The 24,985-nt window shown below is 43.5% G+C and overlaps 2 protein-coding genes and 1 long non-coding RNA gene across 13 annotated transcripts in view; all 3 read right to left on the bottom strand.

Moving 5' to 3' along the window:
* SMARCA4 (SWI/SNF related BAF chromatin remodeling complex subunit ATPase 4) overlaps nt 1–16,797 on the bottom strand; it is a 90,548-nt gene extending 73,751 nt beyond the window's left edge. For 9 of the 10 annotated variants that reach the window (XM_020791678.3, XM_020791680.3, XM_020791682.3 and 6 more), the window contains exons 1-4: nt 16,656–16,797; nt 5,071–5,157; nt 2,122–2,371; nt 975–1,107 (exon numbers count right to left, since the gene is read on the bottom strand). In XM_020791678.3, coding sequence (XP_020647337.3) covers nt 975–1,107; nt 2,122–2,343 — 355 coding nt within the window. In that variant the 5' untranslated portion in view covers nt 2,344–2,371; nt 5,071–5,157; nt 16,656–16,797. Of the gene's footprint in view, nt 1–974; nt 1,108–2,121; nt 2,372–5,070; nt 5,158–16,389; nt 16,592–16,655 lie in introns of those variants that run through there. The other variant, XM_020791679.3, reaches the window with a different exon arrangement.
* Nucleotides 16,798–18,232: 1,435 nt separating this feature from the next.
* Nucleotides 18,233–18,915, bottom strand: LOC140704741 (uncharacterized). The gene is made up of 2 exons (XR_012084134.2): nt 18,775–18,915; nt 18,233–18,375 (listed from the first exon to the last, which is right to left on the bottom strand). It is a non-coding gene; the product is annotated as an uncharacterized LOC140704741 (long non-coding RNA).
* A 3,454-nt stretch (nt 18,916–22,369) lies between these two features.
* Nucleotides 22,370–24,985, bottom strand: part of VAV1 (vav guanine nucleotide exchange factor 1) — a 73,909-nt gene continuing 71,293 nt past the window's right edge. For both annotated transcript variants that reach the window (XM_020791663.3, XM_020791664.3), the window contains exon 27: nt 22,370–22,619. In XM_020791663.3, the coding sequence (XP_020647322.3) occupies nt 22,566–22,619 (54 nt within the window). In that variant the 3' untranslated portion in view covers nt 22,370–22,565. The remainder of the gene's footprint in view (nt 22,620–24,985) is intronic.

Here is a 24,985-nt window from a genome sequence, read left to right as displayed (position 1 = left end):
TGGCTGCCCAGAATCAATTGGGATTGAACTCAGGTTGTGAGTAGAGGCTTGGCTGCAGTATTGCAGTTCAACCACTGCACCACAAGCCTTATTGTGACTTACTATGCTAAGCAACAGGATTTCAGCCAATATATGCTCAGGGAGCAGGAAGAATCCTTACTACATGAAGAATATTGTGTTTTATACATTGATACAACCTGGAAACAGGTATAAAACAGCTTTAGCTGGCTGACAAAAAACACACGTGTAATCTTAATATTAATTTTTTACTTTGACAATATCTGGTCAGCACTTCCATTTAAACCAATCTAACCACCAATCTAACCACTTTCCTGAAAATATACCAAAGTTATTACACCAATGACATTTTAATCCTGCCACCTTATCTAAATTTGAGACCTTGCAGCCAGCACTATGCTGGAGAGCATTTGGTTAACAGGATTCACTCATTCACCTATGTTTGGAGCATCCACTTACAGTATACTTTTTTGGAAGACTGTTGTCTCTTAATAAGATAACTAGCCACACAAATTCTGCTGTGTAAACCTATGCTGTGTAAATCAGATGACAGCATCATCTTGCAACATAGATTTTAATTTAATTAAATTAAAAATTCCTTATCCCCTACTTTCAGGTTGTAATTTTTCCCAAGGATTCCTTGGGAAGTCTTGGGATGGGGGAGAGTCTTTAATATTAGGAAACTATCACTAGCAGTCTGCCCGTAGATTAGCAACACCAGCACAATTTTACTTCAAATAGATTTTGGAATGACAATACTTTATTGTGCCGCTTACCACCATCCAGCTCCACCTGTAATCAACAAAAATTGGCCGTAATGTTTTTACCATGAAAATATATCTCTTCACACTGTATATATCTGTGCTGTAGTTTAATAAACAGCATTTTAAATAAGTCATTTCCACCACAGCCAAAGCCTAAGTAGTAATCCCCATAAGTCCTAAAGGAAAGAATACCTTGAGAATGTTGATCCATTGGGCTTGGAGGAGGCCCCATTCCTGTATGCCCACCAGCCCTCATTCCCATGCCCTTCATCTGGCTGTAACGAGGGTCTTCAGATATTCCCTTTTCATGCATGGAGTCCATTGGCTGCAACAACAATATGAAATCAGTTCACTAGAATACAATTAAGTAGAATCTGCTCCAATGAAAGAGCTACATTACCCCTACATATTCTTCCATTAACCAAGTTGAGGTATCACAACTTGATTAGCAGTAGACTTAAGCTGTAATCCACTTTACTGGGAGTAAGCCTTAGTGAGCTAAATGCTTTTCTCAATGGACAAGTCAACATCTCGCCCTGATCCTTGCATGAAAGGACATACTATTACCAAAATCCTACACTAGGACTTTATACAGAAAGGAATATAAACAGAACTGACTAAAAAATTAACCACATGGTGTGTGTATTTGTGCTAATAGTATTAAGATGTAGTTCTTCATATGAAAAACCTTAATGTCCACATAACAGCTTGCACAGTAGTTTATATGGAAGGAGCCAGAATTTGTCCCTCTATTAATGCTTTGTGTTATTACTCTATCACAAATATTACAATCCTTAGAGAACAGTGTAAACTGTGAACAAATAAATCCAATGTGGAACCTTAAAGGTAAAAGGTAAAGGTTCCCCTTGACAATTTGTCCAGTCGTGTCCGACTCTAGGGGGCGGTGCTCATCTCCGTTTCCAACCCATAGAGCTAGCTTTGTCCGAAGACAATCTTCCGTGGTCACGTGGCCAGCGCGACTAGACACGCAATGCCGTTACCTTCCCACCATGATGTTACCTATTTATCTACTTGCATTTTGCATGGTTTCGAACTGCTAGATTGGTGGGAGCTGGGACAAGCGACAGAAGCTCACTCCGTCACATGGATTCGATCTTACGACTGCAGGTCTTCTGACCTTGCAGCATAGAGGCTTCTGCGGTTTAACCCGCAGTGCCACCACGTCCCTTTACTGGCTAGAGAAATTATACACAGATAGGAATGAATAAAAATCCAGGATGTAGCACTGATCAATTATTTTTCATTTTTTTGCACCTGAGAAAGCAGTGCAATGCTATTAAAAAATACACAGAGATGAGGCACGGCTACAGCTTCTTACCTTATGCATCTGATGAATGTTGTCCTGAGAATAACCTCCAGGCCCTTGTGGTGGTATAGGGTGCCCCGCTGATGGTGGCCCAGGGCTGGGGCCCATCATGCTATGTGCAGAACCAGGGGATGGTCCAGGACTGGGGCCTAGCATAGCACCAGGAGAAGGCCCAGGCCCGGGAGAGGGCCCAGGGCGAGGTGTCCCTCCCATTGGAGGATCAGGAGTGGACATCTTCAAGAATGCTGTTCAAAATAATATCCTTGTGGAAGAAAATTTATGATTTCAGAAAAAACACACAACTATTTTTCATCTCTCAATGAAACACAAATAAGTGGTTCACAGTGTGGGCAAATGTTAATACATGCTGTGCTGCTCCAAGGCCACTATCACCTGTGCTGAAGGAACTCTTGAGAATACCTGGGACATTCTGATTATTGGGCATAACTGGGATGCTATTTCTGTCTCTCCCTGGATCAAGACCTGGATGCCCATCTCCGTTGGCTTTTGCAAGGAAATACCTAGCTAGGTAATTATGTTGAAAATAAAATGCTTAGAAGCTTCAAATAAGTATAATTTTTCCAAAAACCTTATTTTCTCTCCCAATCAGCTGTATTCAGAGGTCTCTAGCCGCAAACCCTCAGCCTTTCCCTCTTCCTTCATAGGACAGAGGTATGATATCTCCCTCCTCCTTGGAAGCTTGGTAGCCAATCTGTTTCCCTGAAATGCTGAGCTCAACGGAATATGAGTGCACCTTTTCCAGCCTCAAACCAGCTAGTCTCCCTTTCCTCCTGCCCACCAGCCCTGTCTTTGGAGTCTGAATCAAGTACAGGAACCAATGACACCTCCTTCTGAGATTCTCTTCTCCTACTTGCAGGTTGGCCCATAATGCACCAACAACTTAATTTCCAGGAACCATTCATGAGATACAGCTCTAGAAAATGGCAGATAATATGACTTGGAACTGCATCCTGTACTGCATTAAACCTACATGAATGCTTCTTCATTTCTCCCTGTAACTCTGTCAATCAGTGAATTATGAGATGAGGGCTTGGCAGGAAAAAAAAATGGTAAAGTTTGGTTGAGACATAATAAATTTTACTGTTAAAGCACCCAAGCAGAAACATCAGAAAAACAGATGGAGATGCAAAACTGGACCGGGGAATCTCAGGGGTAGGACCAAAGCCTTAGCCCAGGGGTGTCCAACCTTTCACCTTCCCTGGGCCACATCAGAAGATGAAAATTTGGTTTGGGCCGCACATAAATTTGGTTTGGGCCGCATGGGGGGCAGCCCTAGCCGTCTTCCGCAGCCCCGCTCCAAGCACGCTTACCGGCAGCTGCGATCTCAGACAGCAGAGGCTGCCAGCTTCGACTCCGGTGGCTTTATGGGGCCAGGAGGAGGTCCACCTATTGACGGGGATGGCACGATGTAGTCACCCAGCCCCCCTCTCCCCTCCCCTCCTGCTCCTTCCTTCCCTCTCCCCCCCCCCCCCCACACCATTGTGCTGTGCCCCGGCCGCATTCCAGCCGCAAGCACCGGCAGTGTAACTTGAAACTTTGGAATTTCTTTAAAAATAAAAAATTGCACTGGGCTGCATTACGAGCCAACCTGGGCCGCATGCGGCCCACAGGCCGCAGGTTGGACAAGCCTGCCTTAGCCCCATTCTCAGTAGTTCACTGATACCCTTTAGTAAAGAAATGCTAAAATATTTTTGTCTGTTCAAATGGTAACGTTTGAAAAAGCTAATTTAAGAGAGTGAAGACTTTTACACAGGACTTCTTATGCTTTCCCTTCCTTTAACTAATTCCCCATACCAAATCACCAAAAGAACTCCTCATTATTTTAAATATGGGGAGTTGGAGGAAAAATAGCGTGAGCACACCAAATGAACTGCATATGTCTTTAGATTCTAGCCAATGTTTTCTTCATCATCCATTCATACTTTTCTCTGCATTTTCTGAGAATTCTAAAAGACTTTGCAAAAGTCATACTACTCTTCATATGGCAAAAGCTAGACTTCTACATGTTTGAAAATTTTAGCTTTCAGATCCCCCTCCCATTTACCCAGAACAAGTGCTTGTCGGACCAACCTGTAGCTTCATAGATCTTTTCCAAAATTTGAATAGTATCACAGTGAACTAGATTAATTACATTTGTCTTTGAAGCTGGGAATACAGAAATCTTGCACTAAGCAGGTTATTTAGTTTATGCTTATTATTATGATGCCCAGAAGAACAAGTTAAAGGGAAGCTTAAATCTATCAGAATTATTCTCGCAACAGCTGAACTCTCCTATCATCCCACTCTGTGGTTGCTTCACCAAGCATTTGGCATTTTCGAATGCTCTTTGCTGAAAGCACACACTGTTCACTTATATTTTAGCATGTGAACTGGCAAGCTAGTTTCACAATGGTTTACCCAGTAAAACTGCATCATGGATATACATGCATTCACCTGCACACTATTGCAAGGAAAATTTTATGAAGTAGCTGCTAATTATGTATGACATTGAACTCAAAGAGTTGCCCTGCACTTGAACATCAGAGTGAGACATTTCTTTTCTTTCCATCTCTTTCATCTGATTCTCTTTAACACCAGGCAATTTCCTTTATGTGATATACCATTAGAGGTTATGTGCAGAAACAGCCCCCTCTGTTGCCTTCCAGAGACATGTTCAGTGTGGACAATTCTGTTCCTCACTACCACCACCTAGAGATGAAAAACTTCTGGAAATTTTGAAGCCATATAAAATGGCTTTGGAAAAAAAAAACGCAGAAAAATTGGGGGGAATATAGTTTTTCCCCATTTTTCCCGAAAGCCATTTTATATGGCTTCAACATTTCCAGAAATTTTATGTCTCTACCACAACCCAGTATTTTAACTACAGCATCACCTATTACCCAATACAAGACCCCTCATTGTTGGCAAAAGAGCTGAAATCCAAATAATTATTTTACCTACCTGCAAATGTCAGTGTCTTTGCTAACTCATAGCACTGGTCCAGAGGCAATTAGATTTTTCTCCTAGCCACCAATATCTCTTCCAGTGCTGTTGGGGGGGAAAGAAAACAACAACTCAACTCTAATTATTACTTGGGATGTGATTTTTGTGTTACCATCAGAGGGAAAACACAAGAGTGTGTTTTTCATTTTCATGTTGTTTCATTGATTTTCAATAGACAGTCTCTTAAACACAAGAGCTTAGTGACTACCAAAGACACACAGACAAGTTTCAATTTTTCCCCTGTGTTTCCAATGTTCATCTACTCTTTCTTACAATCCTTATCTGTCAAATCATCTGGGATATTTCTCACTCAACAGCATCCCAAGGGATTTTTTAGCAGCCAATCAGAATGCCGGGGGGGGGGGAGAAATCCTGAAGATGCCACAGGCTGTGGATTAGTTGGAACTCAGTAGGAGTGCCACCGCCTATATCTTCCTTTGACGAGGCAGCCCAAGCCCACTTCTGTTCATTTCAAAGTAAATCTCACTGAGCTCTGTGGAACATTAGAAACTCAGAAAAAGGTAGAACGTGCACCCTTTAAAGGGTTTCTTCATTCTGGGTAGGACATTTAGCTATACAGAATTGTTTATGATGATTAAAATAAAGACAAAGGTCTCAATGGCTTTGGAATGCCCAAGAAGGATTGTTGAAGGAAGAAATCAAAGACAAAAGAGTTAAAATTCAGAAGCCTCAAAAAGAAAGACACTAAGTTGAGTTGTAGAAGAGGTAGCCATGTTAGTCCGTGCATTAGACTAACAGAGTTAATTATAGTTAAAAATGAAACAAAAGCAAATAATATATAAAAAACATAGTGGCACTTAAAAGACTAACTGTAAGTTCAGGGTGTCACTTAAAAAGATTAAACCACAATGGTTTGCTGACTCAAAGGGACAAAAATTGGCAACCAAAAGAAACTCTTTCCCCCAGAGTTTCTGCTTCCATTCACAGGGGCTTCCCTCAATCCCACCCTTCTTCACTCTCTCTAGAATACGGGTTCCCGACCTGTGAGTTGCGACCCTCAAGCAGGTCACAAAGGGTTTTCTGGGGGGTCGCCCCGGTTTTCGGCGGAGAGGGACACGTCAACCTCGCCTTGCCTCCCCCTCTCCTTGGCTCCTTTCTGCATGTCCCCTGCCCCATCTCCCACTTGTAGTCCTCCTCCCAAAGCCAAGCTCTCTTCACTCTCTACTGCAGGGCACCTGGGGGGCCTCTGGCCACACACTCTCCTCCTCTGGTGACAGCAGCAGCTCCTCTTTGACTCTGGGGGGGCCTCTCTGAATGTCTCTGTGTATGTGGCAGGGGGCTGGGATGAGGAGGAGCGGGAGGCAGGACCCAGCCACAACCCATGTGAGCCGGGGCAGCCACGGCAGGGGTTGAGAGGCAAGGAGGCAGCAGCAGGCTAGAGGGGGAGAAATGGTGGAGGATTTTGCAGCAATTTTGCCCCCTCCTCGCCTCCGTCACAGGCCGCCAGTGCCCTCTTAGAGAGGTTGCCTGAGGAGGTGGTTGAGGTGGCGGAGCCCCTGCTTGAAGGGAGGACTGAAAGAGCAACGGTTCTAAGGGAAAATTGCCCTCCCTCAGTAAAACCCAATTTCAATTCACTCTCATTACCTCCACCTCATGGAGCCTGCCAAGGGACTATTGGGGGGGGGGGGGGAGTGGCTTTAAGAGATACTCTGTCTCAGATTTTGAAGGTGGTTGTCCAGGCGCAAGTACAGTGTTGCATTAAATAGCAGGTTAGAATTAAAATATTCTATTTTCAACATGGTTTCTTTGTCCCGTTAAAAATGCCTCTTTATACAAATCTGGCAGGAAAAATAGCAGGGTTACTTGGCTATTATAAATGGGGCTCTCAACTTGAAAAAGGTTGGGAAACCCTGGGAGAGAGGCACCTGGATGCCTCTGAGGGAGCCAGATGAAGAAGAAGTAGGCTGCAAGAACGTGTGTTGCCACCAATGCTGCTACAGGCCAAAGCCGAAAGGACGCTCAGCTGTGGAGGCGCCTGGAATGAAAGAAAAGTCCAATGCTTCAAAGAAAAATACCGCATAGGAACCTAGAATGCAAGATCTATGAACCTTGGTAAGCTGGATGTGGTCAAACAGGAGATGGCAAGAATAAACATTGACATCGTGGGCATCAGTGAACTAAAATGGACAGAAATAGGCAAATTCAATTCAGACGATTATAATATGAACTATTATGGGCAAGAATCCTGTAGAAGAAATGGAGTAGCCCCCATAGTCAAAAAGGGTAGGAAAAGCTGTACTGGGATACAATCTCAAAAATGATAGAATGATTTCAATATGAATTCCAGGCAGACCTTTCAACATCACAGTAATCCAAGTTTATGCACCAACCACTGATGCTGAAGAGGCTGAAACTGACCAATTCTATGAAGACCTACAACACCTTCTAGAACTGACACCAAAGAAAGATATTGTCATTATAGGGGACTGGAATGCTAAAGTAGGGAGTCGAGAGATAAAAAGAACAACAGGTAAGTTTGGCCTTGGAGTTAAAAAAAAAGGGCAAAGGCTAATAGAGTTTTGTCAAGAGAACAAGCTGTTCATCACAAACACTCTTTTCCAACAACACAAGAGGCTACTGTACACATGGACATCACCATCGAAATCAGATTGATTATATTCTCTGCAGCCAAAGATGGAGAAGCTCTATACAGTCAGCAAAAACAAGACCTGGACCTGACTGTGGCTCTGACCATCAGCTTCTTATAGCAAAATTCAAGCTTAAACTGAAAAAAGTAAGAAAGACCACTGGGCTAGTCAGGTACAATCTAAACCAAATCTCTTTTGAATGCACAGTGGAAGTGAAGAACAGATTTAAGGAACTAGATTTGGTAGACAGAGTGCCTGAAGAACTATGGATAGATGCTCGTAACACTGTACAGAAGACAGCAACAAAAACCATCCCAAAGAAAAGGAAATGCAAGAAAGCAAAGTAGCTGTCCAACGAGGCCTTACAAACAGCAAAGAAGAGAAGGGAAACAAAACGCAAGGGAGATAAGGAAAGTTATAGAAAATTGAATGCAGACTTCCAAAGAATAGCAAGGAGAGACAAGAGGGCCTTCTTAAATGAACAGTGCAAAGATATAGAGGAAAATAATCGAAAGGGAAAAACCAGAACTCTGTTCAAGAAAATTGGAGATATCAAAGGAACATTTCGTGCAAAGATGGACATGATAAAGGACAAAAATGGTAGGGACCTTACAGAAGCAGAAGACATCAAGACGAGGTGGGAAGAATACACAGAGGAATTATACCAGAAAGATCTGGATGTCCTGGACAACCCAGATAGTGTGGTTGCTGACTTTGAGCCAGACATCCTGGAGAGTGAAGTCAAGTGGGCCTTAGAAAGCATGGCTAACAACAAGGCCAGTGGAGGTGATGGCATTCCAGTTGAACTATTGAAAATCTTAAAAGAGGATGCTGTTAAGGTGCTACATTCAACATGCCAGCAAGTTTGGAAAACTCAGAAGTGGCCATATGATTGGAAAAGATCAGTTTACATCCCAAGCCCCAAGAAGGGCAGTGCCAAAGAATGCTCCAACTACTGTATAATTGCACTCATTTCACACGCTAGCAAGGTTTTGCTCAAAATCCTCCAAGGCAGGCTTCAGCAGTATGTGGACCGAGAACTCCCAGAAGTACAAGCTGGAACTAGAGATCAGATTGATAACATGCTCTGGATTAAGGAGAAAGCTAGAGAGTTCCAGAAAAACATCTACTTCTGCTTCATTGACTACGCAAAAGCCTTTGACTGTGTGGACCACAGCAAACTATGGCAAGTCCTTAAAGAAATGGGAGTGCCTGACCACCTTATCCATCTCCTGAGAAATCTATATGTGGGACAGGAAGCAACAGTTAGAAATAGATATGGAACAACTGATTGGTTCAAAATTGGGAAAGTAGTACCACAAGGCTGTATATTGTCTCCCTGCTTATTTAACTTATATGCAGAATACATCATGAGAAAGGCTGAACTGGAGGATTCCCAAGCCAGAATTAAGGTTGCTGGAAGAAATATCAATAACCTCAGATATGCAGATGATACCACTTTGATGGCAGAAAGTGAGGAGGAATTAAAGAACTTATTAATCAGGGTGAAAGCGGAGAGCACAAAAAATGGTCTCAAGCTCAACATAAAAAAAACCTAAGATCATGGCCACTGGCCCCATCATCTCCTGGCAAATAGAAGGGGAAGATATGGAGGCAGTGACGGAGTTTACCTTCTTGGGCTCCATGATCACTGCAGATGGTGACAGCAGCCATGAAATTAAAAGACACCTGCTTCTTGAGAGGAAAGCGATGACAAACCTAGACAGTACAGTGGTGCCTCACTTGATGAGGATAATCCGTTCCAGCAAAACTGCTGTAGAATGAAGTCGTCATCAAACAAAAGTAAAAAACCCATTGAAATGCATTGAAATGTGTTCAAATGGGCGAAATACCTCAGTGTCCAGCGAAGATCCTCCATAGGGAGGCCATTTCCCGGTGCCTGTAAAGTGAAAAAGCCTTCCTAAACACAGCGGGGAGCTATTTTGAAACAGCAGGTGGCCCTTCTGAAACCCGACAATCAGCTGTTTTGATCATCGTAAAGCGAAAAATCAGTTCCCGAAGCAGGGAACGGGTTGTCGTCAAGCAATTTTTTCCTATTAAACATAGTTTTGCGACCGCCAAAGAATTTACGTTTTTGAATTGTGGTGCTGGAGGAGACTTGAGAATTCCCTGGACTGCAAGGAGAACAAACCTATCCATTTTGCAGGAAATCAACCCTGAGTGCTCACTGGAAGGACAGATTCAGAAGCTGAGGCTCCAATACTTTGGCCATCTCATGAGAAGAGAAGACTCCCTGGAAAAGACCCTGATATTGGGAAAGTGTGAAGGCAAGAGGAGAAGGGGACGACAGAGGACAAGATGGTTGGACAGTGTCATCAAAGCTACCAACATGAATTTGACCCAAATCCAGGAGGCAGTGGAAGACAGGAGGGCCTGACGTGCTCTGGTCCATGGGGTCAAGAAGAGTCGGACACAACTAAACGAGTAAACAACAACAATAAAAATCCCCTTATAGCTCTATTCTATTTAAAATATCTGCACTCTTTCAGCACTCCAGAATGTAAAATGGTTGTCTTCTGCCTGCCATAAAATCAATACAGCAACCTGATGTGCAAATATTCAGCATGCAGAAGCCTCTTTCAGAAGATGTCCACCACTAAGAACTGCACAACCCAATTACGGCAAATCAATATTGCAGCCCTAAGCATGTCTACGCAAAAGTAACCCATACTGACTACAACCAGATTTGCTTCTAAGAAAATGTATGTAGGATTGTGGCTTTAAACATGCAAAACGCAAACACCAACACGTTATATGGATAATCTCTACAACATACATTGCAACACAAGTACCCAAGTTATTTTTTCAGTAGTTGTGTTAAAAATTCAGATGAATTAGATGTGTGTAGTATCTGTGATACAACACATGTCTATTATCATCTACCAATTGACTCTCGCTTCTATCTGACCAGATACTGTTTCTGCTTTCTAAGAGGGAGGAAAAGGTGTGTACTTTCTATGGAAGAGCAAGATAGGCTGGGGAGAGAGGGACAGAACAAGCCCTGTTCAGCTTGTAACACACACAAGGGCAAGATGTCACTTTTCTCCCTTCCTTCAAATCCTTTCTCAAAAATGATCTTCCACCGTCTCACAGTCACCTCATGACCATTCCTTTTCCTACTATGTTTATGACTCCAGCATCTCCATTTTCTCATCTCCATTTCTTAGGGGTACATCAAACAGTTAATCCTAACTACAGCAAACCCAATGGGTGATTCCCATTGTTGGAAATGGAAGGGGGCTTTGTTCTAATGGAACTACTCTAAATTAGCCCTTAGACTGCAGACTTTTGGACCAAAGACTTTCCTTATTTTGCTCTGTACACTGGAGGTACTTCATAAAACAAATCACCAAACGGGTTTAGGTGACCTATTCTTCTTTCAACCGGTCTCTGCTGCTGGCTCTCCTTACTGTAAAACTGACAGGTATGTTATCACTTTGTTTTAATTCTTTGTCTATTCCACTTTAGCAAGCAGCTTTTTTGAATTCAGGAAACTATAAATATGTTAACATGTTGCTGTCTGTATTTCTATGCTTATTCATGGAATCTGCAACTCTCTATCATAGACCCTAACAATCAGTTTTATGCTTTAAAAAATGAACAGTACAGACAACATATCTGTCTTATGAATTCAGCTGAATTTCAATATCATAGCCAACATTTACTACAGCTTACTTCTTAGCAGACTGAGTAGTTGACACAAAAATCAGTCACTGGAATCAAGGACAGAATTCTGCATTTCACCTGCATAATCTACTGAATGTATTTCAGAGATTCTTCATTCCCAATACCTTCTAGCTAACCAAGGTCTGTAATAGTTCTCAAAGGTTATAAATATATTTTTGACTTTGCTTTGATATTTTATGGAGAAACACCAGTCTGATCTTCCCATATCCTTGCTTCTGCAAAGCTCTGAATAGTTCATCTTCAAGAAACATCCAAACTAAATGTAATATGCAAATGTGTGTGATGCTCATTTTGAGCAGGAAATGTTGCTTCTACAGCTAGTACTGTGAGCAAAGAACTAAGAAGACAATTCTTTCCCTGATCATTACTCCACCCCCATTCATAATCATTCTCCAAGTGGCTTTCTTCTGTCATGAAGTTTCAAATGCACCCAGTATCTGCCTTTTGAAACCAGGTCTGTCACCCTGAACCCATGAATTCTTCTTAAGTGTTCTGATAAGTAACACACATTCCTCATGAAAATGGGATTCTTCACTATCTAGTACAATTCAGCCAGTGAAATACTTCTAGAAACCCACTCCTTTCATTTGAGTTATATTACTATCCACATAGAAATTGTAAGCACTTAGACCATACCCAATCTCCTTGGTGTAGATTGAGAATTTCACAGGGGAACACAGATACATAGGACAGTATGTGGTGTACTGGGGGAAAGCCAATGTGATAAGAGGCCGTACAGGTACTGTCTGTATTGCTATGGGCGCTATATCCATCCATCCATCAAATCCATCCAATCCATCCATCCAATCCATCCATCCAGGCATACACTAATGTAGAAAAAAGGAAAGCATGGCTCTCTAGGTCCTATTGGGCTGCGACTGATATAATCAAAGGCTAAGTTATTAGGCTGAAGGTAACCACAGTCCAACGGCCATATGTTCTCAACCTTGCTTTAGTTGACTGAAACTTCAGCTCAGCCAAGGATATGGACCTGAACTATCCTGTGAAGTGAGCAGAATTTGGAAATAACACACTGAAAATAACATGCTAATATGGATGTATCATTTGAATTTTTTTGATTCCAGCTCTCAGAATTCTCCATTCTTCATGGCCTATCTCCAGCCTACCTTCCTGAAACAGGCCCAGTTTTTAAAAGGAAGGTAGGGCACAGCTAGGCCATGAAGCTTTCAAGCTAGGCCTTTTTCCAGGTGAATGAAATTCAAAGTACATTTTTAGCAACATAGTAGATCTGTTTGCAAATATTGCTAAACCATGTTTCAACGTTATGAGAAGGAGCTACAGCAAGCTTCAGGTTCATGGAATTCTATTTCTCTAGCACAGCCATGAAACTGGAAACCTCAACTTCTATTATCTGTTGGTAATTATTTAACACTATGTTTGAATCACAAACCACAGTTCATTTTTAATATGGTTAGTAAGGGGGGGAAAATCAAGCTTCATGAATTGTGATTTGAACTTGGCTTGTTTCTACTAATCACTGCTTTTTAACTTATCTTGTTCTCCCATAGTCTTGGACATTTTGCCAAGTCTAACCAGAATTTCTCCTTGTGACCAAACCAGAGAGTAAAGAAGGACTACAAAACCTAGTTGCAGTTCATTCTACAAGAGAACACAGCCAGCATTACTATGCATTATTTCTCAGCCAAAAATATAATAATCAAATGATGAATGAAAATATTTCAGTTCTCTCCCCTCATCTCACAATTCCATTAGTGAAGATGCTCTTGGGCAGAAGACAAGGAAAACATTTCCAGAAGATAAAGTATTCTGGGAAAGGAATGAAGGACAACAGTGACACAGAATCAAAGCCCCTTGGGGGAAGATAGCAAGGAGAGATGCTGATGGAGCACCGGAACTGGGGGGGGGGGGTGCGTTGCAAAAACCCCAAAACAGACATAGTGCTGAGTTTTTAAAAAATCCAAAATTGTCAAGAAAAGCAGGGAAATAAAAAGATCAGCTAAAAGAAAAAGGGCACTGTCTGTGCAGGGAGTCTGGGGCTATAACAGAAAAGCTCATGGTTCAGAAAAGCAGACCATGCACAGAGAAAGAAAGAGGCAGAACACAGTTCCTAGGGTCAATGAAGTGCCCTGAGAATAATTCTGACAAGAGTCTGTGGATGTGCACATGGCTGGCACGGGGGGGGGGGAGTGGATCTCACAAATGCTGCAGCTCAGCATCTGGGAAAGGACTTACCAAGGTTTCCACACTGCCGTCATGAGCAGAACAACACAATGCTCTCGTTTGCTTCCGCCTACCTCCTCAGCTAGATGGTGCAACCTAAAAAATCCCATCCCCTCTGTGCGTGACAAGCAATGGAAAAGCAGGGCATTCTCACTTCATGCAAGGTTCACAGAGAGGTTGAAGAAGAACCAATTTGTCATGCTGGAAACATGGCAGGGAATGACAAGAATCTGTCCACATCCAAATACACCAACTCCTCTCAAAACTGCAGAGGACTGTGAGATGAAAAAACAGTAAGGCTTTGGGTGACCTTTCTAGAAATATGGAAGCAACTTGGGGGGTAATTTCTGCTATTTCTAACATTATTGGAAACCCCATAAAGTTATTATTTTTTTCTTATTGTCTTTAAATGAGGCTGACATTTCTGTTTCATGGAAAGCTTTCACTGGGAGCACAGGGACAAAGAAATAAACACCCTCCAAACACCTTATAGAAAATATGATCTTGTTCTCCCATAGTCTGCTAGGGCTTTAGGGAAACAATTATTGGTACAAGAGACCTTCGGGTAGTGTGGGCGGCATACAAGCTAAATAAATAAAGGTAAGCATTTCTGGAAGAGAAGTAGATGAATAGCAGAGAGGCAGCAGAGGAAAAAGAAGAGGAAAATGTCATATATGAAGGAGAGTAAAGAAAACCAAGAAAGAAACTCTACCCCTTGTCGGTCAAAGGGGGCTGAAAATAAACCCTATTTAAATATATATACCACCCTTCATTTAAAAACACCCACCCAGCCTCGGCTGATTTCTGTAAGCATGTGTAAAAATGATACTTGAACACAGAATTACAAGAAGCCTATAAAATTTTTGAATAGGTCTATAGAGAAATGGGGGCAAAGAAGAGCAACAATGTTAAAAAGAGGGAAAGAGATGAAGGAAGAAAAGACTGGAGATGAGTTTAGACAACACAGGAAAATCAAGACATTTAAAAAACTGTCAATTTTGCTTTCTGCTGCATTCAATTTTTATACTACTTGCCCTTTCCTGGACATGTGATTTGAGAACTTGACTATATTCTTCAAAAACAAAGTGAAGCAGAATTCTTCCCTACTTTTACTAGCCAAATTCAATAGGTACCACTATTCTCAGCAGAAAAAGAACGATATTGTGCCTGCTTACTATACAAATATTAAAAAGGAGGATTCTCTTCTGGAAAAAATTAAAAGCCTCCATCCTAATTTGGCACAAATATGGCAGAAAAAGAAGGAATTCATATATAGACTTTTAAGAGCTAAGCATTCAAAAGTCCTTGCCCTGGATGAGTGAGTCTGTCTGTTTCACTTTCTCCTGCATTGGAATATTTTTTATCTCAAATTCTTTCCATTCTCTATATATGAAGAAATCTGTAGATTCTTGTAAAATTTTAAAAAATGAATTACATTCTCACTTATATCTAAATATGAGTATTATAGACATAAGGTGTTGAAAGGGTAGGTGGAGGAGAGCAGGTAGGGAAGACAGAGGAATTGCCTTTCAGTGAGAGACCACATGGGATAAGGACAGAAGGATGACAATAGAAGGGTACTTGGAGGACAGGCCATATTGGAAAAATATAGGGGGCAGCCCCTACAAAATAAGAGATAGAAAAAGGAAGGAAGGTGGCTGGAAGTATGCTGTACTTCAGAGGTGATGTTGACCTTAGTTTTGTGTGATCTAATAAAACCTGTTATATTAATATGTTTAATGTAAAACTGGCCAGGGTGCACGTACACTATGCAGCAGTATACAAATTGAAATAATAAACAAATAGTATTTTCACAGTTTATTTACAAAGCAACAAATAAATATAGTCATGATCTCTTAAATGTAAAACGCTGTTAAGCAATTCTGGATATGTCTTTTTGTTCCACAGCATAAGGCAGTTCTTGTTAGACCAGATCAAGGCCCAGCCAGCCTAATATCCTTCAGTACAATCCCAGCAGGCTGTAGGTCACCCATTAGAAATTGCCTTGTAGGACTGAGGTAGACTCAGGTTGACCTTTCACTTATCACTGATGAAATGAATGGATGAGTAAAAGAGATGCCAAGGAAGAAAACGGTTCAGGGTATGAGAGGGAGCAAACCCTGTTCCCAGAGACTTTGGCTTGGAGTAACAAGACCATGACTCTGGAAGGGGATGGCAGAAGGAAACATCTGTGGGTTGGTACAAGAGTAATAGCAAAACGGACTTACTGGCAGAGGATAGACAATGCTGGGGGAAAGTCTGACATTAAGACTTCCAATGAAAGGGCTGGGCTTTAATATGGGCAAGCATGATGCAATTTTTAATCTGCTCTTTTTTTAAATGATTTTAACCTTAACCTTTGTCATCTCCCATTCATCTGTTTGTGCCCCTACCTTATAAACAGATAGGCACTCTCACCTGGACAAATCCAATCCCGCTGGAAAGTTACTTATATTTATCACAAATCTAAACAATGAAACGCATGAACGCCCCCCCCCCTAAGGGGAAGTCGTTGGGAAGAAAACCCCATAACCTCCCCCTCCCCGTCCTTCCCCCCCCCCCAGCTTTCAAGAGGGGGGAAAAGATGTCTGGATCAAAAAAAAAGACTAGTCGAAAAGGATGCGAAGGTGAGGGCAGAGGCTGGGATGATGTTCTCTTTGGGGTGGGAGGAGCCCCGTGGGGAGGGGGGTCTAAAAGGAGGAAAGGATGCTGGGCAGGAGGAGGCGGACAAGCAGAGGCGCTTTCATCATCATCTTACCCTCAAAGACGACCTCGCAGAGGAGATCCAGGAAGGAGAGGCAATCACGGGAGGGTGTGTGTGTCCCCTCACCCTCACCCCACTCCACCCCGACCAGCACGCGGTCCTTTCTGCTCAGGTCGCCCCCCCTCGTCAGCCTCGCCGTCTCTTCTCCTTAGTTCGTTCCCACCAACTCATTCAATCCATCCCATTCTCATTCCCATCCCTGCGCGTGCGCGATCCGCACCTTCTTTCTTTCTCCCTCCCTCCCCAGTTCCTTTCCTTACCGTGCCGGCCCCTCCGCGAAGAGCGCTAGAGCCGGTGGTTGTGGGGGGGGGTGGACAAAGGAGGAGCCGCCTTCTGTGCGTGTGAAAGAGATGCTCCCGGCTCTCCCGTCCCTCCCCTGCGCGCGCGTCCCCGCGGAAAAGCAGCTCTTAAAGGGCACGCGTGGGCGCGCTCCTAACAGGACCTCTATCTGTGTGTTTGTGTGTGTGCGCGCGCGCGCGCCTCCCTCGAGCTTCTCTCGCCCGGGAGCGCGCGCTCCTAACCGGCAAACAGGGCGGAGCGGGGGGGGGCGGAGCGGAGGGGGCGGGGCGGGCAAACGCTATCTCCGGCTTAAACTAGCCCAGCCTTTTTTCACCAATGGGAGAATGCTTCTCTAACAGATTTCTTCAGTGGTAACGCCTCCTTCGCCTCTGTCGGCCAATCAAGAGAAAGAAAGAGTGTAGGGAACGCGCTCCAGGGAGCTATGCGTTCGGTCAGTAACCAATAAGGATCCGCTTCACATGTCTGTTCCTGCCTTCTTCCTCCCATACAGCCAATCGGTCTTTCCCTGTGGGCGAATGAGGAGACTTGATTTGTTCAAACACTGGTCCCGGAGGCTGAGTGGTAGATGCTTCACAATGAGGCGTGTTCTTTGGGGAAACGGGCTTTCTTTCCGCGGCAAATCCCCGCCTCTTTTCTTCTCTTCAGCCAATTAAGACGTGGAGGGGGGGGGGAAATTTCGTGAGCCCTCGCCGAGGAAAGGAGGGGGCGGTGCGCACTGCCATAGCGAGTCGCGGGCGACTTCCTATTCGCTTGCCTACCATCCCCCAACGTACATACCAGCCAGGCCTCGGTGCGCATGCGCAATAGGGGCATCACTGCGGCTGAGGGGATTATTGGGGGAAGGGGAGCTTTGTGAAGCGGCCGAATAATGACGAGCTGCTGAGGAGGGAAAGGCGCCCGCCAAGGATGCTGCGGTTCATGCTTTTATTGCACATTCGGAGTCGTGGTTCCCCCCTAGGTCCACTTCATCCGAGGAACACACGTAAACTCCTGAAAGTATAGGCGCATCATCTTTAGAAGAGACGGCACATACTTCTTTACCGCAACGTATTAGAGGCGCCTCATACATTAATAATTATTTGCCGTCGAGTCAGTTATGACTTATGACTGCCGTTTCCAGGCTTTTTCTCCATACGGAATAATTGGAAATAGCTCCCGATTCCTTTTTTTCCTGAGGGTGCCTTGGGACTGTGCAGCTTGCCCAAGACCACACAGGCAGGCTCTACTCGCAGGAGGCAACGTGGGAGAATTGAATTCTGAACCTTTGGCTCCTCATACATATGCCCTAAAAACCACAGAGCTACTCAGCCAGCCTGCCGAATACATTGGCACTCAGAGGCAGCCACTGGAGCTCAGACAGGGAACCGACAATGCCTAGCTCATTCCCTCATACATGCATTGAAAAATATTATGTTCCCAATTCCTGTGACATCACAAGGCCCCACACCATGACTTCACAAAGACCCACCCCAGGCATTGGCCCCAGATATAATGAGGGGATGGGGAAGATAATCCCCTGACAAGACAACACTTCAAAAACATTCCAGAAAGTTCTTTTATTGGTTTTGGAAAAGAGGCAAAACGAGTATCCTAAGTGGAGACAATGGCCTGTTTCAGCTCCAGCAGGACGCCTGCCTTCTGGTCCCTCGCATCCCCCTGGGGAAGAGGACGCTTCGCGCCCTATGAGAGAGAGAGGAAAAACACAACTAAGGGGCGAGCTCATCCACTGCGGTCAACCAGCTTCAACCCAGGCATATCCACCGGCCAGTGTTCTGGCAACTTCATCCCACCAGGAATATCCACCCGTTCATCTCTTCCACTCCGCTTCTGAAGCCAGCCTCCGCCAGCTCCTGAATGCTTGGGTCACACAAACACCCCGGCGACATCCCCACATAACGCCAGCAAGTCCATTCACAGACACATTCTCACACACACACCAGCCACCACCACCACCGACACACACACACCTTCACTCCACCAGCCATTCACACACACGCCCGGGCTTCCATCCACCGATATCCATCAAGCTTCCGCCAGCTGGTTTCAGGAGGCTAACGTCCCCCGGCTTCATCCACCAACCTCTGCCGGCCTCTGCCTTGTGGCCTCAGCCAGCTTCCGCAGGGAGATTCCATCAGCTTCTGTCTGCCAACGTCCACTGACTCCCCCCCCAATCCATCACTGACATCAGCCAGCTTCAAGCCACGGATCTTCATCCTCAAGCTGTTAACTCTCAAGCCCACTTAGCAAGTTCATCTGCTTTCACGAGAGAACTTGCCTTGGGCAGAAGGGTGGGGTCCCCTGCAGCTGCTGCTGCTCTCTCTGCCGGACTGCCCGCTGTCCACTGGCCTCCCTTCTGGTCTCCTGGCCTGCCCAGCAAGCCCCTTTTATCTGCCAGTAGAGAGGTGGGGCTCTGTGAGGTCACAAAGACCCAGGAGAAAATGGGTTGGGTTCCCAAGGTAGCAGCAGCACCCTCAGGATTGGCTGAATCCTGAAGATGATGTCAGCAGTCCCTCTGATCATGTGATTCATCCACAAAAGCTTGTATTTTGCATGATGTTTTTATTTTTGTTTTTATTTGTGGCCTATTAATGTATCCCCTGTCACCGATCCCTCTGATTGTTAAATCAGACAAGCTAAATCCCTACATAACACTATTATTTATGACACTTATTAGATCATGATTAAGTTTGGAAAGTAAGGAAAAGTATTAATAAGAATCTGGACAATAAATTAGTACCAGTGGCTGTGCTTTGCCTGCCTGTATTTTCATTATAGCTGATGTTGCAGGCAGGTGGCCCAACTGTCTTGTTCCTGGGGCCCTATATTTTAGGTAAATTCACATTGGCCCATTTGCTGGAAGAACTTGCTTTGTAACTAGACATTTGCAAACCTAAACATGTCTCCTCAGAGTCCAACTGAGCTGAATGGAACATACTGCTGGGTAAGCAGGCACAGGACTGCCTCACCCCACCACCCCCAGAGTGTGCTTCTGGATCAGGCCTTTAGTGCCACTGCAAACAACAGTCATGGAAAGATGTATTCTCAGTATAACAGTTATGAATGGTACACTAGAAAGAGGTCTTGTGAATGATAACACCACATGCAAATCTTAGCACAGGTTGGGCTTTTGCCCATCAAAGCAAGAATACAGGAAGCTTCGCTGTGTGTCTAGTAAGTCGGCTGCGAATTCAGTGCCTTGGGCCGCAATGAAAATGAAAGAACCCAACTATGGCTCTCTCTCAAATTGAGAGAAATCAAGGCTTGCATTCATAGACACCTGATCCACTAGAACAGTGATGGTGAACCTATGGCACACGTGCCACGGTTGGCATACAGAGCCCTCTCTGTTGGCACACGAGCCATAAGTCGCCATAAAGAAATCTTACCTGTCGTTTGATCCCGGATTTCGGCACTCCTCTCTGCTGGTGCAGTGGTCTAGCGGAGGGGTGCAATGGCGACCATTACCGGTCTAGCCCAGTGGGGGATTGGAGGACCAGTAAGTATTTATTTGTTAATACCGCCCATAGGAGGAGAAAAAAAAAAAAGTATTTAACCCTTGCAGTACAGGAGCAGTTGTCTTTTCGAAACTAAAACCTCAGCATTCGGGTTTTAATTGCAGTATTGGCACTTTGAAATAAAAAAGTTGATTTTGTGTTGCAGTTTAGGCACACGGGCTCAAAAAGGTTCACCATCACTGCATTAGGGGAACATTTTAGGAGTATATATAACTTTTTCTTCTTTAAAAATCAATTCCCTAAATGAAATGTTTGTGAAAGACGCACAAACGGTAGCTACACAAGCCCAAGGTCAGGATACACCTACTTGAAGACTTGCTTAGTCCCACATCTGTGCTGGTGGGGACCTCTGCCAGATGCCCAGCTCTTCCCTCACCAAGAGCTTTTAGCATGCAAGCAATGGGGAGGGGAAATAAAAGTTTGCTTCACATATTATACTACAGTGCTACAGCTTGTCTTGAGGGTACAGTAAATAGCTAAAAGGCAGAAAATGAAGGGAGGTATTTATACAAGAAGGCAGCCTTAGAAGGCACCTTGCTCAAAGGATCAGAAAAACCTGGTCAGGGAGGTTAATTCCCCTTTGACTTCATGGTTTCTGTAGGATTACTGAATGATACATTATGGCAGATGTGATGTGACCACATTTTAATCCATTCACTTGTTGCACAGCAGTCCACATGTTATAATGACAGCACTTGATCCTTAAGGTGCTTACATTTTTAAATTAATTCTCATCACCCTTTTCAAGATCCTGTTTCCCAAACTGATTTTTTTTTTCTGCGGTTCAGAATTACAGTTTTCAGCAGATAGGAAGTATTCTCTGCCCCAGTCTGTGTCAATAATATACAGTTTAGCTCAGAAGCAGTCAATATTTAGACTTTAGACTACACACTGGGCTGACATGACTAGATTTTCTTTGGTACAGTCCCTACTTCTAAGAACCTGGAATACTATTCAAATATTCTGAATGCATGTAGAAAGAATGCATAGCTATTGGGCCTACTTCATATATGATGGGTGTTATATTTTAATGTAAGCCTTCATAAAACTTTGTGAAGTATTTAAGTTATACCTTTCAGAGCAAAATAAAGCACATTTGCTCGATCAATAATGTTTCCTAGAGGCTCTGGAATTTTACACTGACGGAGCAGAGTATCTTGATACTAGACCTGATTTCAGATTATGGCATATATTGGCTAGATGAGTCAAATACATATGTGTTTAGCTTGAAAAAGAGGTGTCCAGTGATGCTAGAGAAAGATGGAGGTTTATTATGCTACTGTTTTAAACAGCATTCCTTAGCATTTTCTTGAAACCTTTCAAATTATTAAGAAGCTCCTAATTGATTCTTGGATAAGATCCCTTATGGTGGAAGGCACAGGATGAGAGAAATATACGTTTCTGAAAAACATACACAACTGCCAGAACACTAGTCCATGTAACCTAGTACTGTACTCTGTCCATTAAGTGGCAGTGGCTCTCTGCATTTTCAAGCAAAGTCCACTTGAGATATCTTTTAATTTGGTAACACTAGAAACTATTGTGTGCAAATCATAGTGACCAGAATCACTGGCAAATTGCTGCCTAAGAAAGTACTGGGCACATTACAAGCATCACACCCAATTGCACAACTGGCACATTCCTGGTAAAGTGACCTGTGCCTAATAAATTAATTTACCATTGTGATTTGTGCAATTTAACATACACACCTGTAAATCACCAACAGGATATTGGCTGACATTGATCAGCAAGAAATAGGGGAAAAGGTTGTTTTGGATTAGAACCTTATTTTTGGATTCCTAAGGTCTCTGCCACATGCAATTGTTCTCCACAAATCATTTTCTGTTTAGGACAATAGAGAAAAAGTGTGGAAGGGCTTCAGTTTGAATACTGGCAACTTCAGGCCTCACCGCTTCCAGATCATTGATGTTTCTATAGTAGGCCACACTAAACTAGGCAGTGGAAAAATTAAGAAAATAGAAAGATTGTACACTAGACTATACAGTGAATAAAAAGAACTCAGACTTCAAATTACAGTATTTGTTGCTATGAGCAACTGTGGATTAAGAAACTAAGTGTTCATGTTGGAGTTTTATTTTGATCTGCTTGGGTGATGTGATTTGTTCTTCGGAATGGACAGAGATGCAGCCATAGACAAGTTTTTAATACCCACCCACTTTATTAGACAAAAGGACACAGAATGATCTGTAATTAATGGAAGAAGGAGCAGTGGATTAAAGGGAGTTCATAAATAATAGCACTTTTGCACTTCAATAGCTCCTGGAAGCAAACACACTGTTTGCTCCAGGATATACTGCCAAAGAATCCTTAAGTGTAGCCTTCTTAGTTGTATCCTCAGCAATACTCTGAATAATCCTCCTCCACATAATTCGCTGGGAACCAGCCCACCTGTAGAGAAAACACATTAAGGAAAATAATTACTAGAATCCCAATAAACAAGAAAAATGATCCCAAGGCAGTTTTGCCTCTAAAATGCTGGTATGTTTGTCATTTGTTGTTTTTGGCATTATGTTACCAGCCAAGCTGGTTGGAGTATTATTGAAGTCATAGTCTAAAATAAATTTTCCCAGTTTTGAACTAGTTTTGTTAATTGATTATAGGGGCAAATCAGTCAACTGAGGAATCAGCCTCTGGAACCTGGGATTTGCAGTTACAGCCTAACTTCACTGGAAGTATGTCTTTTGTTTAGAGCAGAGGTTCCCAACCCCCGGTCTGTGGCCTGGTGCTGGTCCGTGGCCAGGCCGCCAAGACAGACCTCCTGCGCCACCCCCCGCATGCACTCACCCCCACACAGCCCTTTGCGCCTGCGCTCCAGCATGCCGTGCGAATGCCACGCTGCAATTTGTGCATGTGCGTGCACGCCCAGACAAGCGCCACGCTGCCATTTACGCATGCACCTGTGCGAGAGAGAGTGTTTGTTCGCGCATGTGCACAAGTGCAGGGAGTGCCCCGCCTTCCCCAGCTGATCCGTGGACTGAAAAAGGTTGGGGACCGCTGGTTTAGAGAGCACCAGGAGCAGAATAGCATCACTTCACAGAAGCAACAATGTAGAAGAGTGTTTATCATATTTCTCAGTTCAGGGGCATGATTACTGCGTAACATAATATTCTGTAGTGTTGTGTATGTAATTCTTGTTTCTTGGGAAAGTTGAAAGAATACATTTATATGAAAAGCGAAACTGTACATAGATCATAGCTATTCTATTCATTCCTTTCAAAACTCAGACTCTCACAGCCCTCCTAGGAGACATTAGCAGCTGAATTAATAAACCAAAGCAGTGTCAGAATTGACCAGGATTTGAATCAAGAGTTCCTTGAACTCCCTGGATACTGTGTTGATATCCCAGCTAGCTTGTGACAAGCCACTCAGGGCTACAAATTAGTAGACTGAGCAGGATTATTCTGTCAGATCTGACCAGAACTGTACCTCCCATGCACCCCTTTGGTTTCTGTTGACTTCTCTTGGCCATAAACAGATGCCTGGGTTAGGCCTGAATCTTTGCTTGAACAGTGAGTATGACTAGCCAGAGAATTCTGAGCAATTCACGTCATGTTTAAAAACTCTTATCTTTGATGCAATCTATTTTATCTCACACTTGAGAAATCCTTCCATTTCTGTGAGAAGGATCCAGACAGCACTTCAGATGGCTCCAATAACTCCCCCTTTCAATTATTTATGCCCTTCCCCTCCCCATTTTCCCTGCCTTTTATTGTGGCTGTCATTCTGTGGGCCATGCAACTACCCCTTTCTTGTTTCATTTAGTAAGTGGCATAGCACCTAAGCAATACATCAAACTGGCATGGATACTCCCTTATATCTAAAATAGCGCTACACTAATTAGAAGAATATTTTTTGTAAAGTTGGGAGAAGAGAAAAATAGAGGAAAGGGTTTCTCTGCTCCCCTTTCTACTATTACAACCCACGGCAAATGTCACAGTTGCACCAAAAAGAACATTGCCCACAGCTCTATTTAGGACCGAGTTAGGTAACCACACAGACTGCAGAATAGGATAGTCAAGAGTGCTTCCAATCACACAAAATAAACTGCAACCCTAGCGCAATGCCAGAAAGGACCAGAACACCTCACAAAACAAGCAGGCTGGATTACTCATACATAAAATATTTGTGGTTGCCAATAACTAGGGCAAACCACACCACACCAAAAGCAAACCAAATAGCAAGCCTTACGTTGTCCGATCATCCTCAGTGTCCCTCTGGTTTTGACCTCAAGTCTGTGCCCTGTGTTTCCTAGCCTGTACTTCTTGATTCTCTTGGCTCCATAGATGTAATATCTGACTTCTGTTCTTGGCTCTGGTTGTAGTTTCCTTGTTCTGATTAATATCCAGCTGCAAATCTCAGTTGCTTCTCTTATTAGCTCTTGTTGTGCTTAGTTCTTCGTGTCTTTGTTGAGCAGCTTAGCCTGCTCCAGACTTTGGCTGCAACTTATTTTTCTTTTGCTTTGACCCTTTTGTTACCTCTGCCCTGGATTTGAATCAACTCTGTTTCTATGGGGAATCATACTCCACCTTAAACGTATTTAGCTGGCTATGACTCAGTGCTGAAAAAGCAGCCTGTATAGATAGATAGTCACATGCATCAGAACTGCATGGCATAAAGAAAGCTGCCTGTGGAAAGCCATTTGTGTGCATGGCTCTTTACATTTTGTAAGCCATCCACAAAATGAGTTTCAACTACCTTAACATCTACAGTGAAAAAGAAGAGTTAGATTGCTGTCCTATCCAAACGGTGTTTGG

Source organism: Pogona vitticeps, chromosome 2 (assembly GCF_051106095.1).
Source record: "Pogona vitticeps strain Pit_001003342236 chromosome 2, PviZW2.1, whole genome shotgun sequence".
In the NCBI taxonomy this organism is placed as follows: domain Eukaryota; kingdom Metazoa; phylum Chordata; class Lepidosauria; order Squamata; family Agamidae; genus Pogona; species Pogona vitticeps.
This window is presented reverse-complemented; position numbering and strand designations above follow the sequence as displayed.